We start from the raw sequence: 18,999 nt of genomic DNA, 5'->3' as shown, positions 1-18,999 counted from the left end.
TACAGCCAGCATTATACTAAATGGCAAAAAGTTAAAGCCATTTCCTTTAAATTCGGGAATGAGACAAGCATGTCCACTCTCTCCACTCCTCTTGAACCTAGTATTAGACTGCCTAGGTCATGGGCCTCAAGCAAGAAAGCTTAGGGGTCGTGCCCAGGTCCTGCAGCTGAGCCCAGCTCCTGAGGATTTGCATTTGCTCCAGCACAGCCAACTTCCTGGACCCTTCTCCATGGTCTGTTCACACCCTGTGCATCAGTCAGTCCCAGTCAGCACACAGTACGAGTGAGCACCCCTGTTCAGCCCAGGGGTTGCTTCTGCTCTGACTCAAAGATAAAGAAGGACAATACTAGGAATTTATAGAGCCCAGGGTTAACAGTGATGCCTCACTCTTCATGGTAACTCCCACAACATAATTAATTCTGTAGATATTTGGTGTCTGTATTCAATATCAGGTGCTAGATGTGACATCCCCATTTCCCAGTGTCCATCCTCACTGTATGCATCTGTAGGGGACAGTTTCCATCACTTGAAGATCCAATCAGTGATTAGTGATGATTCACAGGGCAACACCAGGAACAAGGCGATGCTCCCAAACTCTTGATTTATTGGTCACCCAATTTACACTCTGGGGTGACATCCAGATTCAGTGGCAATGGATGGGGAAGAGAGTCTACTTTCATTATCAGCAACCTGCAGTCTGAAGATATTGCAACTTACTACTGTCAACTGAATAATAAATAGTTCAACTCCCACACCAAATATAAACCTCCTGGATTGGGGGGGGGGGGAGAAGGGAAAAAATGTGAGAGGCTGTACTGACTCAGCTACTCCTTCTGGTGCCTCTGCCTGCTGACAGTGCATCTCAGCCACAGCCAGGCTCTGAAGGTCACTGGGGGATTTGGTAGAGGGGGTCACTGACAACCCTCTCAATGTTGTCTATCTGTCTTCCATCAGCCTCAGGAGCACCAACCAGATAATGCTTCTGGTGTCTTATAAAAACACAGATCTGTAGTTTTGAGCCCCTGAAATATGGCATCCAGGTGGATATAATCTGCAGTTTGTCACACAAGAGGCCTTTGCCTGCCTTGTGCTCCCTTTACACTGCTGCACCCACCTGCTAATTTGCATAGTGCTCCCTAAGGAGGACTTTCCCTTTTGAGTCTGAGATGAAGGCTCAGTTTGCTCTTGTCTTGTCCTATCAGGACTCTTAAAAGAGAATTCTTTTAGTAAGCTCCTGGGCTGCTAATGCTCTGGCTCACTGATAAGGACAGAGGGAGATGAACAATGAAATCATGTAAATTTCAAGGAAATGGAAAGAACTAGATCGTCATATTGAGTGACATAGGTCAGGATGCAAAAGCAAAATACTGTTTGGTCTTACTCACTTGTGGAACCCAGACTTAAATGATGGTAGTGATGATGGTGGTGATGGTAATGATGGCATTGATAATAATAATAATAATAAAACATGAATGCCAAAATGGAAAATATCTGAAGGGAAACAGGTAAGGGTGAAAGAAAGGGACAAAAGCACACTAAGTGTAGAAGATGCATTGGTACATAAATAAATAGATATACATGTATATATATACTCACATGTGCATTTGAGTTATGAAGTTCCTTTACACAGTATGAAAAATGGTGGGAGTGGGAGAGGAAGAGTATAGCCATAGAAAGGAGGTGGTGAGTTTTTCAAAATAAGCTGCATTCAGGCAGGGATTCTCATCACAAACTAACCTTGTGTTGTTAATATATGACAATTACAATTTATCCAACAATAAAATAAGTAAAATTCCATGATTTTACATATAAAACTCCTGGGAATCTGCACAACTATTAACAAAGAATGGTAAAACTCCTAATGAAAATCTTGTCCACTGCTATGTCACAAAAAGGCCACTAGATGGCAAACAAATCTCACAAAGAAAAACCTGAAACCTAACCTTGTCAATAGGAGCTTGAAGCCAGGGAGCTCATCTCAGGCTTTCATGGCACACATGGCATGTAGGACTATGTTTACAGAGGGGATTGTGTCTCCCCATATCCACCTTGTAAACTGTAATCAAACCTGACAAGGATGACACACAGTTTCTTGTAGTGAAGTCATTAAGGGCAGGTCAGAAAGGTGAGGGAAGGAGGGTGGACCCTGCAGATATGCAGCCCTGAAGGGAACATGTGCACACACCCTGTCCAGCTGTGGGAGGTGAGAGGGGGCTGCAGTGTAAGTGCTGTCCCCAGCAGTTCCCAAGAGTCCTCTGCAGTGATCAGGCCACTGATTGTCCTTAAAGGCACAGATGGTGTCCTGAGCTTCATGATGTCAGACTAAAAATATAACTGCTCATTGTCCTAGCATTCTTTTTCAGTGTCAGAATTTCAAATGCTGAATTAGACAATTATAATTATATTAATTAATGCTTTAGTTTTATAGGTAATTTACTACATATGAACAATAGATATATAAATTCTACATTCATTTGTGAAGTACTACTCTCTATTCTGAGAGGGATAGACATTTTCTTTGGACCCAGGCCTCACTCAGGTCCATTGCCCAGACCATTAACACCTTTCTTTCCTGTATGCTCTTTCTTCTTCCAGGAAGATCCTCAGAAATATTTTCTTATGTCTTCCTTGGTCTTCATCTCTTTCCTTGGTTTTCAGCCTCATCTCTCAGCCCGGTGGCTACATTCCTCACACCTCAGGGCAGTGTAAGCCTACCAGCAGCTCTGATATGAGCCTGGTATTCCAAGTCTTCCATGTATTTCAGTACCTGAAGTCCGCGCAGATTTCAAATTCACAAGTCCCATGCCACATGGACACACATTCTGAAGGTAGCCCTGGAGTGTGGATCTGGAGAATGTAATGTGTTATTCCCAGAGCCTGGCTGATTTTAACCACACTCAAATAGGTATATTTTGGGTCAGTCTTCCTCATCCTATTATTAAGGCTTCTTGAATTTACCAGATGGCCTTCACAACTATCGCAGCCAGCTGCCTTCTCCTGGTTTTCTTTAGTACCAGCTTTGTCCTGCAGTGTATGTAAGAGACACCAGATCCTCCCAGCAAGGGCAGTAGGAGTTATTCTTGGAACCATGTGATAAGATTAGAAGTGATATTTCAGATCAGTGAAGGAGGTGGGCATATCTTTTAGGGTAGCTTATAAATCATCATCAAAATTAGGGGAAAAGAGCAATGTAGAAGAATTATGTGAGCATGTGGTGCAGAGAACATTAATATTTTAAAAGGTGTAGGTCATGAAATCAAGACTCAGATGGAGTTCTGGTAGTAAATGGTACTGAAGAAAACACTGATTGGGTAATGAGTTACTCCTGGTCCATTGGTTTTGAAAGAGCAGTGTTATCTTTACACATTATCTTCTCCGACTGCCAGTGATAAATACCATGTGATCACCCTGTTCATCTACCTCTGGTATGATTGTGTAGATTGTCAAATCTACACAATGGGATGAAGTATGTCCACATGCTAATCTCTATGTGGGGACCTTCTTCACTACACTTTGCCTTCACTGTGAATCCCCAGGTTAAAGCTGTTCTTTGGTAACTGGGTGGCTCCAGTTTCTCAACTCCACCCTTGACCTCATTTCAATTTGTCATTTCTGTACCTTTATGAATCACATCTCCTAAATACAACTTGTGAAAACTGCTTTATTGGTGGTCATGCATATAATACTAGCTACAGAGGAGGCTGAGATCTGACGATTAGAGTTGGAAGTCACCTTGGACATAAAGACAATGAGTCTCTGTCACCAGTTAAACACCAAAAGGTTGGAAGTGAAGCTGTGACTCATTTGACACACTACTACCCTTGAGCACAAAAGCTCAGGGACTAAGCCAAGCACTATGCCTAGTACACAAAAAAACTGCTTGACTTAGGACCTAAAAGACATGTAACTTGAAGGACTATGCAGCTTAAGGAGCAAAATGAAGTTAAAGTAGAGTTGAGTCCTTGGTCTACAGAACAACTCAGCTTCTGAGAAAGAAGAGTTTCCATTAACAGATGAAACAAATGTCCTCTAAAAGTTCAGAATATCTGGCACATACATGCATAATACCCACAAAGCTAGATATGATTCCAGGTGTTTTCCTAAAACTAAAGAAGAAATACCTGAGGTGAACTGTTCTAGAGGGAGATGATAGGGAAGAACATTCAGAAGGGAAGCAAGCCAGTCATGTATATGAGTTCACAGGACACCAATGAATGCACCAACGGATTGTCCATATACCTCTGATCAAGACACTTTATTGCACATATTTCAGTGCTACCTTCCATTAAAAACTTTGAAAACTGTTCATTTCTCTCTTTCTATCAATGCATCTATCTGTCTTTCTACCTACAGATGTATTATCACTTTTATAACACATGTCTGTGTACTAATGTTTATTATTAAACCATATAACAAGGTTCAGGCAAACAATTAAGAATTCTGTATCACAAACTCCACTGATACCAGAGTTAGGGACATTCTAAAATTAATTTCCCTTGGAAATGTTTGTTTTTGAGTGACTGATTTAAATGAAGAAAATCATACTAAGTCATGGATAAGTTAAAAATGTTAAAAATTCTATTTGGGGTTGGGAATTGAGCTCAGTGGAAGAGTGCTTACCTGGAACGTGCAAGGCCCTCAGTTCAGTCCTCAGCTCTGGGGAAAAAATCTATTCTTATCACAGGCCAACAGAATCATAATGTTTTCTTATCTCTAGAAACACATTATCTACAAGCACATTGGACATCTGGGTTCTTCAGGTGTGTGCTTTGTCACTGAGATCTGCCAGCTGAAGCTCTGACTCGCATTGCCCAAGCCATGTTGATTTGCATGTGCCTAGAGCACAGCCCACTACACTGGGAACTTCTTCATAGGTTGCTCACACTCTGTGCAGGAGAAGTTGCACTCACCATACAGCACGGACATGAGGGCCCTTGCTCAGCTCCTGGGGCTCCTGCTGCTCTGGGTTGCAGGTAAGGAAAGATGATACTGGGGATTATTCACCCAGTGTTCAGCTGAGCTACTTGGATGTTCATGGAAGTACTTGGACAGCAGAATTAATTAAACTGCTAATGGCTTTTATGTTTCCAATGTCAGGTGCCAGATGTGAGATCCAGTTGACCCAGCCACCATCCCTGTCATCACCTCTGGGAGACAGAGTCAAGATTACTTGCCAAGCCAGTCAGGGCATTAGCAATTATTTACATTGGTACCAGCAGAGAGCAGGGAAAGCTCCAAAGCTCCTGATCAGTTATGCAACTACTTTGCAATCTGGGTTTCCACCAAGGTTCAGTGGCAGTGGATCTGGGACAGAGTTCACTCTCTCCATCAGCAGCCTGCAGCCTGAAGATGCGGCAACATATTTCTGTCAACACAGTGAAAGTTTACCTCCCACGGTGACACAAGTCATAACAAAAACCTCCCAGAGAAGCAGAAGTGAGAGGCTGGGCTGCCCCAGCTTCTCTTCTACCTGCACAACTGCCTCTACTCTACACAACTTCTCAGACAGACGCAAACTTTAAAGTTACTGGAAAGTATTGGGAGAGAGGTCATGGAGGCATTTACACACCCTAACTCTCTGTCCTCCTGCTCATCCCAAGCAGCACACACCTAAGAATGCCTCTTCTGACTTTAAAAATCAGTGATCTATACTCATGTTTCACTTACATTGTGCTGCAGCCACCAAAAAGAAAGAGCCATTTTAGGTATATGAAACCAGGTTTTAAAAGCAAGGCAATAGAGCTTTAGAAAAGATCTTGTTTTTAGATTATAAAAAAATCATCTTTAAGTATTGAAACATGAAGCAGATTTTTTTATTAAAGTGGAAAATTTCTAGTTCATTGAGTGACACATCCATTAGTTATTATATCTATATCTATATATACATATATATATGTGTGTTATGTGTGTATAAATGCATATATATATGTATATATATATAAACACCCAGTAGCAATACATAAAATAGCAAGTTTATGCAATCCCTGTAACAGCCATGGTCTGATTTGTAACATATTTCATTCAGCTGCTAAGGGCTCTGAGGATAGAGAGCAGAGCATATCTTCTGAGACCCCACCCAGCTGAGCCTACAGCCCACAAAGCTCTCCCCTTGCAGGCTTTTGTTGGTTGCTCTACTCAAGAAGCAGTTTTTTTGTTTTGTTTTGTTTTTGGTTGGTTCTGGGGCTTGAACTCTGGTCCTGCGTGCTGTCCCTCAGCTCTTCAGCTCAAGGGGAGCACTCTACCACTTGAGCTACAATGCCACTTCCAGTCTTTAACTCAGTTTTAGATATAGAAAATTCTAGATGAAATAGTCTCATCTGCTTCTACTCAGGTGAGGCCTGTGCTGTCTGTCAACCAATATGCTGTATTAATGTGAAGAGAACAAGTAGTAGCTGGGCGCTGGTGGCTCATGCCTGTATTCCTAGCTACTCAGGAAGCTGAGATCTGAGGATCGAGGTTCCAAACCAGCCCGGGCAGGAAAGACCTTAAGAGTCTTACCTCCAATAAACCACATGAAAACTGGAAGTGGCACTGTAGTTCAAGTGCTAGATAATACTCCCTGAGCTGAAGAGATAAGGGAGAGTGCCCCAGCCCAGAGTTCAAGCCCCACGACCAAACAAAAAATAAAAATAAAAATAAAAATAAAAACAAGCTGCAGTTAGAAGAGTCCAAATATATGGTTTATAACAAGCAACTTCTGCGAAAACTGACTCACTCCATGAGAGGAGATATAGCCCTTCTGAGAACAGTACCTCCAATGATCTAATCACTTCCTACAAGGAGGCCTTTCAGATGACCATGTGGGGTCTTCTGGAGCATCAGCACCAACTTCCTTCTCCATGTGTTCCTTCTTACCATGTGATATTCTACTGCATGACAGAGGAGAATCCTTGGAGACAAGAAGTAGGGACTGAACTCTCTGTAACAAATAAGCAGAAACTGGTTAATTTAGATTGGGAATGGAGACATTAAAAGATTTTATGTTAATTGAAGAAAACCAGAATTATATACCTACATTTGTCTTTACATAGTTTAAAAAAGGGTTAAAAAACATAACAGTATAGAAGTGGAATATATCTTGATCACTTTCTCCCTTTACTCTCTAGAGGGAAGATTTAAGAAATTCTGTGAGCAATTTGTTGTGCAAATACAGTGTGGAAGATTAACAGGAAAGATAATGGATTATAATACTTATTACATTGAATATATAGTCACACTTTGAAGTAAAACTTTATAACATTTTTCTTTTATCCTTTTTAATTTTATTCTGTTGTAAAGGTACTGTACAGAAGGGTTACAGTTACATAAATAGGGCAATGAGAACATTTCTTGTCAAATATTGTTACCCATTCCTTCATCTCCTACTATACCTCCACCCCCACGCACCCCGAAGTTATAAAGTTCATTTCCAACATAGTGTCCTGTGAGTATCACTGTTGCATTGGTCACCCTTTGTCCTTGTTTCACTATTTTGTTATCCTCCTTCTCTTCTCAAGTCATATAAACATGTATAAAAGATGCATGGTACCAGAATATAAACAGTGACTACAGGGGATAAGCCAAAGGGAAATTTAAAAAGATATAATAAAAAGAAGGAATTTGATACAGTATAGAAACCACAACAAAGACAACAACAAAAAAGACATCTTGTTTCTATATCTTGGAGTTCATTTGGATTAGCATCATTTTATATGGTAGTATGTACATAGCTATTGATCTATTGTGATTGTCTGCAAGGACTATACTAGACATATATTATTACAAATGAAGGAAACTATGGAGCCTATGTTTCTTTGGGTCTGCTTACTTCACTTACTATGGTTTATTCTAAGTCTTTACATTTTCTTGCAAAGGAATTTCTAGGGCTCCTTTACCCAGGTGAAAACTTTCTAAATAAAGATCCAGAAACACAACGAATCAAAGAATGGATGGATAAATGGTATCATATTAAGCTGCAGAGCTTCTGCATGGCAAATGCCATAGCCAGCAAGATAAATAGAAAGCTTGCAGACTGGGAGAAGATATTCACAAGCTGTACAACAGACAAGGCCTCATATCAAAAATATACCTAAACCTCAATAAATACCCCTCCAAAAAAATCCTCAAAGAAATAACCAGCCCATTAATCATTGGGCTAAAGAATTAAAAGTCTATTCTGGAAAGCAAATAAGAATGTCCAATAGACACCTGAAGAAATGTTCAACATCTCTGGTCATAAGAGAGATGCAATTCACAACCACATTGAGATTCCACCTCACCCCAGTTACAATGGCCATTATTAAGAAAACAAATAATAATAGATGTTGGCAGGGATGAGGCCAGATACTACTCTGATGTTGGGAATATAACGTGATTCAACCACTATGGAAAGCAGTATGGAGGTTCCTCAAAATATTAAACATAGAACTCATTACAATCCAGCAATCCCACTTCTGGGTATTTACTCAAGTAACCACAAACAATGTCACATTAACGTTACCAGCACAACTGTATTCCTTGCAGCACTATTCACCATAGCTAAGGTATGGAACCAACACCGATGCCCCCCAATAGATGAACGGATCAAGAAAATGTGATATATATATATATATATATATATATATATATATATATATATACATCTATATATGCATCTGTATACATCTATATCTATCAATCTATATCTATCTTCTATCTTCTATCTCTCTATCTGTCTATCTATCTATACTGGAATTATATGCTTCTGTGATTCTCTTTCTATCATCATATCCACTCTTCTTCCAAATTCAACTGAGAGCTATTCCTCTAATTGTTCTTCTCTCAAACCCATGTCAGAGAATGATAATCTAGAGAACTTGTCTGTACCAGGAGTGCATGTTTACCATAAGCCAGGTCCAGCATCAAAACTCTTCTCATTATGTGGAGGGGGGAGAAGAAAACATGAATTTATTTCTATACTCTGCTTTGCTCCAATAGTGTGTGAAATAGCTCAGTGAGCAGAGTTGTTATAGGAACCTGTCATGTAGGGCCTGGTACAGATGGACTCTGACTTTGTCAATGCCTGGTCTGTGAGCTACTGGCCTTTGGGTTGCAGTGTTATCTTTGTGCACCTGCAGTAACTCCTTGGACTCACAATAAGATGGTAGATTTATTGTCAAGCAAATGTTCTGTCCGTGTATTCCCAGTTGTGACATCCAGCACAAGGGTGAACAGCTTCATCACATGCTGGATTCCAGGTGGGAGCCTTCCTCATCATACTCTGGATTTATCACCTGGGCATTTTCCCTTGTCTTCTCTGGGCTTTGCAGCTCCGGTGTCCAACTTCAAACTTCACTATACTACATGTCATCCTTTCAGAGCTTGTTTATGTCATAAACTCTAAGTTCAATCACTGAAAACTTCTTTAATTACAAATTCCATTAAATGGGAGGTGCTGTAGGAATTTACAGTTTTAAGAGGCAGAGTAAATTGAAGTTTAGTTCAGCCTTGGTTTAGAGAATAGCTCAGGTTCTGAGGAGGAATAACTTGGATTAAGAACAATAAGGCATGAATGTCATCAAGATTTTAGGAGACTTGCAGCTCAGAAATGTACAATGATAATAAAGCTATGCAGAGAGCCAATGTCTGATGTTAAGTCTACTGGATGATGGTGGTGGGAAAGTGCATTCAGAAACACAGGACAGCAACCTGAAGTTGATAGCAAAACCCAATGGCTAGCCTGTACATTGTACATCATAGCACAATACTGCAAATACTTTAATTTCAGACTTTTCATTGTCTTTCATTAAGTCTTAATTGATACTTGTCTATCATCTATTTATTTAACTATCATTCTCTCCATCAACCTACATACCCAAGTAGGTTGAGTAATTGAATAATTGTGTCCATGATTAACAAATGGGTTCAAGGAATCCACAGACTTAGAAAATCAGATCTAAATTATTAATTGTACATTTTGGAACCGGTTTTGCTTGAAAAATTGACTTAGATAAAATGCTATCATGAAAAGCCTGTCATGACTCATGTATAAATTAAAGTTCATTTTAGTTAACCAGAGAGACATTCTGTCTGCTGCTCCCCAAAGCGAAACATATTCTCTTCAGGCACAACAGTGCTACCCTGGTATGTTTTTTTGTGTGTCTGGGATATCATGTCTGGGCTGAGATATTGAAATCTGGCATGCTGGTGCAGCTGTGCTGGACCCTTCCAACCCCTACTGATTTGCATGTGCCCAGAGCACAGCCCACTGCCCTGAGCAGTTCTTGAAAGCTGCTCACATCCTGGACAGGAGTCAGTCCTAGTCAGCACACAGCATGGACATGAAGGCCCCTGCTCAGTTCCTGGGGCTCCTGCTGTTCTGGATTACAGGTAAGGAAAGACTACGTTGAGGATCTCCTCAGTCTGCTGTAGTCAGTAATGCTTGGCTGTTTATGAAGCTTTCTTATAACATGCTTGATTCTATGTATACTTATTACTTTTCCAATGGCAGGTACCAGATGTGACATCCAGATGACCCAGTCTCCATCCACTTTGTCTGCATCTCCTGGAGACAGAGTCACCATCACTTGCCGGGCCAGTCAGGGCATTAACTATGCGTTAAGCTGGTACCAGCAGAAATCAGGGGGAACTCCAAAGCTCCTGATCTATGGTGTAAACGATTTACAATCCGGTATCCCCTCCAGATTTAGTGGCAGTGGATATGGGACAGAGTTCACTCTCACCATCAGTAGCCTGCAGCCTGAAGACATTGCCACTTATTACTGTCAACAGTATTATGATAACCCACCCACAGTAATACAAGCCATAACATAAACCTCCAAGAAGCAGAAGTGAGAGCCTGGGTTTCCCCTTTCTTCATGTTTCCTCTTGCAAGAGCTGTCCTAGAATCATAGGACAGGGATGCTGCCCAGGCTAACCTGGACAGTCAACTTCTGTGTCTCAATCTTTGGAGTAACTGTAATTATAGATGTGCAATACTGGCACTGGGATGAATGTTGAAATATTAAAATTACATTCCAGAATATAAACATGGAAATACTCTGCCTTTATTCAGGTTTCTTTCATCTTGCATAGATATTCACAATGTGCACAGGGACACTTCGAAGTTATTTCAAAACTTTTATTTTGAGATTTTTAAATACTTTATGCAAAAATTTCATCAGCAAGTGAAGACAGCTTGCCACCTCATTTTTCTGCTTCAGGTCTTTTATGCTTTTTTCCAGTTAGTTTTAGCTTTTCTTCTTGCATTTGGAGAACCTCAGTACAATTTGAGGTACAAAAGGTAATAGAGAGCTGGGCGCTGGTGTCTCACTCCTGTAATCCTAGCTACTCAGGAGGCTGAGATCTGAGGATCACGGTTCAAAGCCAGCCCGGGCAGGAGAGACCGTGAGACTCCTATCTCCAATAAACCACCAGAAAACCGGAAGTGGCCCTGTAGCTCAAGTGGTAGAGCGCTCTCCTTGAGCTGAAGAGCTGAGGGACAGTGCCCAGGCCCAGAGTTCAAGCCCCACGGCCAACAACAACCAAAAAAAGGTAATAGAGTACATTTCATTCTGTAGATGTTGCTTATGAATGCTAGAAGTGATTTTTGGCCACTGAGGAAGAGCTAACCAAATATATGTCAGAGGAAAACTGAGTGACCTGCAACACAAGAGCTCCTGTCAGATCAACAGTCATTAAAAGTTTGAGTAGTCGTGAGCCGGTGACTCATGCCTGTAAATTCTAACTACTCAGAAGGCTGACATTTGAAGATGTCAGCTGGAAAATCCATGAGACTCATATCTCCAATTATCACTGGAAAACCAGAAGTGGAAATGTGGCTCAAAGTGGAGAGTGCTAGCCCTGAGTTCAACCTCCATGAGTGACCAAAACAGTATGAATTGCTAATGAATATAAGTACTTGGGTTGTATGCCAAAAAATTTTCAAGTAGTTCATTGCACACTATTTTTGTTAAAAACCAATTGCTTCAATATAGTAATCACAATAGGGAACAGGGGAAATAAAAAAATCTACAAAATATATGAATAAATAGATTACATTTTAGTTCATTTATGGAAACATGCAAGGAATAGTAAGTACTATTACCCATATTACAGAAATATATAATGTAATAGTAATGTATGGTAATATATAAATGGAGCAAGAAAATGTGACTTTATATGTACAATGAAGACTTATCAAATATCATTAAGTTCACAGTTAAAAAATGAGTGGCATATGTCCCTATGGGTAATATGTTTTAAAATATGCATATAGATTCATTTATTTATTTAATGTTTATGGTTTATTGTTTATTTATTTATATGTGTGTATATTTGTAAATATGAAGAGAAAGATGCATCAGTGCAGATATACACACACAAACACACATACACAAACAGAAATTATGAGGCATATGATGAAAGGTAGCTTAGTTTGTGCAGAGCCTGTGCTAAAGACAGAAATGTAAGAATGCAGAGCATGGAGACTTTTGAGGAAACCTATATATTACTAACCTATATATTGCTAAACAATGTTATTTCTACACTTCCCATTTTTATGAAAAGTTCAAGAAAACATTGGAACACCTTTTGTAGTAGTTCTTCTGCATTGACAAATGGGTAGGATAGGTTGCAGATTAAGAAAGTGTTATTTCTGAACCTGTCTGTGAGAAACTCTCTAAAGAGAATTGACTGAGAGAGGAAGATCCACCTCATAGTCCACAGCTCCTTTCAATAGGATGCAGTCTCTTGTGCAATAAAAGAGCGAGGAGGAGAAAGTAGAACATTTACTCTGCTTCTTGGGTGACATGATATGAGCTCCACTGTACTCTGCCCACATAGCAGAGTAAAATTACTAATCTAAGATTGAAATAAAGAATTCTTCCCTTCAAGTTGCTTTTATTAAGGTCTTGTCACAGCCATTAAAAGCTAAGTACACATCTTTATAAAATGTTCTAACTGGGGCTGGGAAGGTGGCTCAGTGGTAGAGCGCTTGCCTTGCATGCCTGAGGCCTTGGGTTCAATTTCTCAGCACCATATAAGCAAAAAGGAAAAAATTATAAGTGGCGCTGTGGCTCAAGCGGTAGAGCGCTAACCTTGAGCCGAAGAGTTGAGGGACAGCGCCCAGGCCCAGAGTTCAGGCCCCACAACTGGACCCCCCAAAAAAATGTTCTAACTAACTTTGACCAATGATACAAGATGGATGTTGTACTGAGAGCATTTGGCATCACCATCTCTGGGTTGAGAGGGATGGCTATTATTTGTACTGGAAACTTTGGCAATTTGTTAGATAACAATATGGTGAGGTAGATTTTTTTTTAAAAGGGTGTATAAGTGTGGGAAAATAAGTTTGTAAGCAGAGGGTGTAGAATAACATACCCAACTCATCTACTTAGCCTCAGGAGGATGAAATGCAGTGTGAATAAGGCAGGAGAGCTGCAGGCCAGGAGGTGGGTTCAGAACACTGGTATCTGGGTGCCATATTCTTGGGGTAGGAAGAGAGTGGCAGCTCTTCTCTGCAGGAGGCAAGTGAGTATAGAGCAAGGTTTCCCCCTAAAGGCTCCATGTACAACTCCACTCTTAAAACAGTTTTTAGACCCTTTGCCTTAGACTTCTCAATAGTTTGTGAACAAACCCACATCCCATGATAAGTCCATTGGCACTGAGTGAACTTAACATCTGTAACTCAGAACAGTGATGAATTCACACAGAGAGTAACAGGCTCCTTTTCTTCTAATTATAATACTTTCCCAGCACACTGGCTTCAGGAAGTCAACACAAGTAACCTTGTAAGTCATTGGGACTAAATGGCCAATAGATATAAAAGAAATGCAAATCAAAACAACATTGAGATTCCCCTCACCCCAGTTAGAATGGCTATCACCAAAAACTCTAATAAAAGCAGATGCTTGAGGGGATGTGGACAGAATGGAACCCTACTGCACTGTTGCTGGGAGTGTAAACTTGTTCAACCACTTTGGAAAGTAGTATGGAGGTTCCTCAAAAGACTCCACATAGAGCTATCCTATGACCCAGAAGTCCCACTTTTGGGCATTTACCCAAATGAGCACAAACTAGACCAAACTAAAACTACCAGCACAACTATGTTTATTGCAGCACTATTTACCATAGCTAAAATATGGAACCAACCCAGATGCCTCTCAGTAAATGAATGGATTAAGAAAATGTGGTATATTTACACAATGGAATTCTATGCCTCCATCAGAAAGAATGACATTGCCCATTTTTTAGGAAATGGAAAGACTTGGAAAAATATATTAATATATATCATAAAATATATTAAGTGAAGTAAGCCAGGCCCCAAAACATAGGTCCCATGGTTTCCTTTATTTGCAATAACTTAGTATATTTCTGAGACAAGCAGAAATGGTCAGATAAGTTGATGTTGGCAAAATGAAGCCCAAGATAAGGACTCAAATGTTTTTTCTTTCTTGCTATTGCTTCTAACATATGTATGAGAAATTTCTTCGTTGCTTTGTAAGGTCCCTCTCCCATGGTATTATCCCTGTGTTCACTGTATTTGATGTTGGTATATTTTGTGGAGGGGAAGGGAAAAAACAAATTGTTTAAGTAGGGATACAGGTGGACCCACTGCAAAAATGAGATGTATAAGATATTATGTCGAAAAACAAATTTTACAACTTTGGCGCAGGGTGTGGTGAGGGGTGGCGATGGGGGTGGTGGAGGAGATGGGAAGAGATGTTAAGGGAAACAAAGCAGGAGGTAACAATGCTTGATAAGAAATGTACTCATTACCTTGACCATGTAATTTTAACCCCTCTGTATGGTATTTTCACAATTTAAAAAAAAAGAAACAACTACCGCAGGGGGAACCACTGGTTCTCCCCATCTGCACCATGTCATGCATGAATAGTGATAGATTTTACTTTACAGCTTAAGCCCTCACATGCCATGGGACCTATGTTTCTTTTTGCCTGGATTACTTAATTTAATATAATTTTTTCAAGCCTTTCAATTTCCTCACAAATGGGGCAATGTCATTCTTTCTGATGGAGGCATAGAATTTTATTGTATACATGTACCACATTTTCTTGATCCATTCATCTATTGAGGGGCATCGGGATTGGTTCCATATCCTAACTATGGTAAATAATGCTGTGATAAGCATGGTTGTTCTGGTAGCTTTCGTATGACCTTGTTTGTGATTGTTTGGGTAAATGCCCAAAAGTGGGATTGCTGAGTCATAGTGAAGCTCTATGTGGGGTCTTTTGAGGAACCTCCATACTGCTTTCCAAAGTGGTTGAACAAGTTTACACTCCCACAACAGTGCAGTAGGGTTCCCTTCTGTCCACATCCCCTCCAGCATTTGTTGTTACTAGATTTCTTGATTATAGCTATTCTAACTGGGGTGACGTGGAATCTCAACATTCTCTTCAATTAAACTGAAAGCAAAAATTCACTATCATACTCTTTTTATGAAGCCAGTATAACCCTCACCCAAAACCAGGCTGTGACTCATCAAAGAAATAGAACGATAGACCCATTTCTTTGCTGAATATGGTCGCAAAACTTCTCAACAAAATCTTGGCCAATTGACTTCAACAACTCATAAAAAAATCATATACTTTCATCAAACAGGATTCATTTTAAGGATGCACAGCTAGTTCAATATATGCAAATTAATTAATAGAATTAAACAAGAGCAAGAATAAGAACCACACAATTATCGCAATAGATGCAGACAAAGAATTTGACAAGATCCAACACCCCTTTATGATGAGAGCTCTGGAAAAACTAGGACTCTACAGAACATCCCTTAATACAATAAAGGCTGTATATGGCAAACCATAGCCAGCATTATAGTAAATGGCCATTTACATCATACCAAGTCCATTTTCTCTAAATTCAGGAATGAGACAATGATGTCCACTCTCTCCACTCCTCTTGAACCAAGAATTAGAATGCATAGTTCATGGGCCTCAAGCAAGAAAGCTCAGGGATCATGCCCAGGTCCTGAAGCTGTGCCCAGCGCCTGTGCATTTGCATGTGCTCCCGCACAGCCAAGTGCCTGAACCCTTCTTCATGGTCTGCTCACACCCTGTGCATCAATCAATCCCAGTCAGCACACAGGATTAGTAAGGGCCTCTATTCAGCTCAGGGGATCGTGATGCTTTGACCCAAAGATAAAGAAGGACAAGACTAGGGATTTATTGAGCCCAGGGTTAACAGAGATGCCTCACTCCTCATTGAAACTCCCAGAACATAATTGATTCTGTGGATATTTGGTTTATGTTTTCAATATTAGGTGCCAGATGTGACATCCCCATTTCCCAGTGTCCATCCTCTCTGTGTGCATCTGTAGGAGACAGTCTCCATCACTTGCAGACTCAATCAGGGATTAGTCGTGATTCACAGTGGCATCACCAGAAACGAGGTGATGCGCCTAAACTCTTGATTTATTAGTCATCCAATTTACAGTCTGCGGTGACATCCAGATTTAGTTGCAATGCATGGGGAAGTGGGTCTACTTTTACTACCAGCAGCCTGCAGTTTGAAGACATTGCAACTTACTACTGAGTAATAAATAGTTCAACTTCCACTGTGATGCAAGACCAAATATAAACCTCCCTGGGGGTGGAGGGAGCAAATTTGAGAGTCTGGACTGACCCAGCTACTACTCCTGGTGCCTCTGCCTGCTGACAGTGCATCTCAGCCACAGCCAGGCTCTGAAAGTCATTGGGGGATTTGGTAGAGGGGCTCACTGACAACCCTCTCAATGTTGTCTATCTGTCTTCCATCAGCCTCAGGAGCACCAACAAGATAATGCTTCTGGTGTCTTATAAAAACACAGATCTGTAGTTTTGAGCCTCTGAATATGGCATCCAGGTGGATATAATCTGCAGTTTGTCACACAAGAGGCCTTTGCCCGCCTTGTGCTCCCTTTACACTGCTGCACCCACCTGCTAATTTGCATAGTGCTCCCTAAGGAGGACTTTCCCTTTTGAGTCTGAGATGAAGGCTCAGCTTGTCCTTGTCTTGTCCTATCAGGACTCTTAAAAGAGAATTCTTTTAGTAAGCTCCTGGGCTGCTAATGCTCTGGCTCACTGATAAGGACAGAGGGAGATGAACAATGAAAGCATGTAAATCGCAAAGAAATGAAAGGTACTAGATCATCATATTGAGTGACATAGGTCAGAATGCAAAAACAAAATACTGTTTGGTCTTACTTACTTGTGGCTTGTAGACTTAAATGATGGTAGTGATGATGGTGGTGATGGTAATGATGGCATTGATAATAATAATAATAATAAAACATGAATGCCAAAATGGAAAATATCTGAAGGGAAACAGGTAAGGGTGAAAGAAAGGGACAAAAGCACACTAAGTGTAGAAGATACATTGGTATATAAATAAATAGATATACATATATATACACTCACATGTGCATTTGAGTTATGAAGTTCCTTTACACAGTATGAAAAATGGTGGGAGTGGGAGAGGAATAGTATAGCAATAGAAAGGAGGTGGTGATTTTTTCAAAATAAGCTGCATTCAGGTAGGGATTCTCATCACAAACTAACTTCATGTTGTTAATATATGACAATTATAATTTATCCAACAATAAAATAAGTAAAGTGCCATGATTATGCATATAAAACTCCTATGAATCTGCACAACTATTAACAAAAAGAATCTAAAACTCCAAATGAAAATCTTGTCAGCTGCTAGGTCATAAAAAAGCCACTAGATGGCAAACAAATGTCACAAAGAAAAACTTGAAACCTAACCTTGTCCATAGGAGCTTGAAGCCAGTGAGTTCCATCTCAGGTTTTCATGGCACACATGGCATGTAGGACTATGTTTACAGAGGGGATTGTGTCTCCCCACGTCCAGTTTATAAACTGTAATCAAACCTGACAAGGATGACACACAGGGTTTCTTGTAGTGAAGTCATTAAGGGCAGGTCAGAAAGGTGAGGGAATGGGGGTGGACCCTGCAGATATGCAGCCCTGAAGGGAACATGTGCACACACGCTGTCCAGCTGTGGGAGGTGAGAGGGGGCTGTCGTGTCAGTGCTGTTCCCCAGCAGTCTCCAAGTGTCCTCTGCAATGATCAGGCCACTGATTTTCCTTGAAGGCACAGATAGTGTCCTGAGCTTCATGATATCAGACTAGAAATATAACTGCTCATTGTTCCTAGCATTCTTTTTCAGTGTCAGAATTTTAAAGTGCTGAGTTAGGGAATTAGAATTATATTAATTATTGTTTTAGTTTAATAGTTAATTTACTATATATAAACAGTAGATATATAAATTCTACATTCATTTGTGAAGTGCTCCTCTCTGTTCTGAGAGGAATAGACTTTTTCCTTGGACCCAGTCCTCACTCAGGTCCATGGCCCAGACCATTAACACCTTTCTTTCCTGTATGCTCTTTCTCCTTCCAGGAAGATCCTCAGAAATGTTTTTATGTCCTCCTTGGTCACCATCTCTTTCCTTGGTTTTCAGCCTCATCTCTCAGCCCGGTGGCTACATTCCTCACACCTCAGGGCAGTGTAAGCCTACCAGCAGCTCTGATATGAGCCTGGTATTCCAAGTCTTCCATGTATTTCAGTACCTGAAGTCTCTGCAGATTTCAGATTCACAAGTCCCATGCCACATGTCCACACATGCTGAAGGCAGCCCTGGAGTGTGGATCTTGAAAATGTAATGTGTTATTCCCAGAGCCTGGCTGATTTTAACCACACTCAAATAGATATATTTGTGGTCAGTCTTCCTCATCCTATTTTTATGCCCCTTGAATTTACCAGATGGCCTTCACAACTATAGCAGCCAGCTGCCTTCTTCTGGTTTTCTTTAGTACCAGCTTTGTCCTGCAGTGCATGTAAGAGACACCAGATCCCTCCCAGCAATGGCAGTAGGAACTCTTCAAGGGACCATGTGATAAGATTAGAAGTGATATTTCAGAACAGTGAAAGAGGTGGGCATAACTTTTAGGGAAGCTTCTAAATCATCATCAAAGTCGGGAAAAGGAGCATTGTAGAAGAATTATGTGAGCA

The 18,999-nt window shown here is 40.5% G+C and overlaps 2 gene segments (V, D, J or C); both read left to right on the top strand.

Annotated features, from left to right (window-relative positions):
- Positions 1-4,899: 4,899 nt before the first annotated feature.
- On the top strand, positions 4,900-5,522 carry LOC138821903 (immunoglobulin kappa variable 1-9-like). The segment is given in 2 exon segments: positions 4,900-4,973; positions 5,098-5,522. Coding segments are annotated over 2 exon segments (474 nt in total).
- Positions 5,523-10,261: 4,739 nt separating this feature from the next.
- LOC138821900 (immunoglobulin kappa variable 1-39-like) lies at positions 10,262-10,959 on the top strand. The segment is given in 2 exon segments: positions 10,262-10,347; positions 10,469-10,959. Coding segments are annotated over 2 exon segments (378 nt in total).
- The last annotated feature ends 8,040 nt before the right edge of the window (positions 10,960-18,999 follow it).

The sequence above is a fragment of the Dipodomys merriami genome, unplaced genomic scaffold (assembly GCF_024711535.1).
Source record: "Dipodomys merriami isolate MVZ:Mamm:240054 unplaced genomic scaffold, mDipMer1.0.p SCAF_954, whole genome shotgun sequence".
NCBI classification, from domain to species: Eukaryota; Metazoa; Chordata; class Mammalia; order Rodentia; family Heteromyidae; genus Dipodomys; species Dipodomys merriami.
Note: the sequence above shows the minus strand (reverse complement) of the source record. Positions and strands in the feature narration are given on the sequence as shown.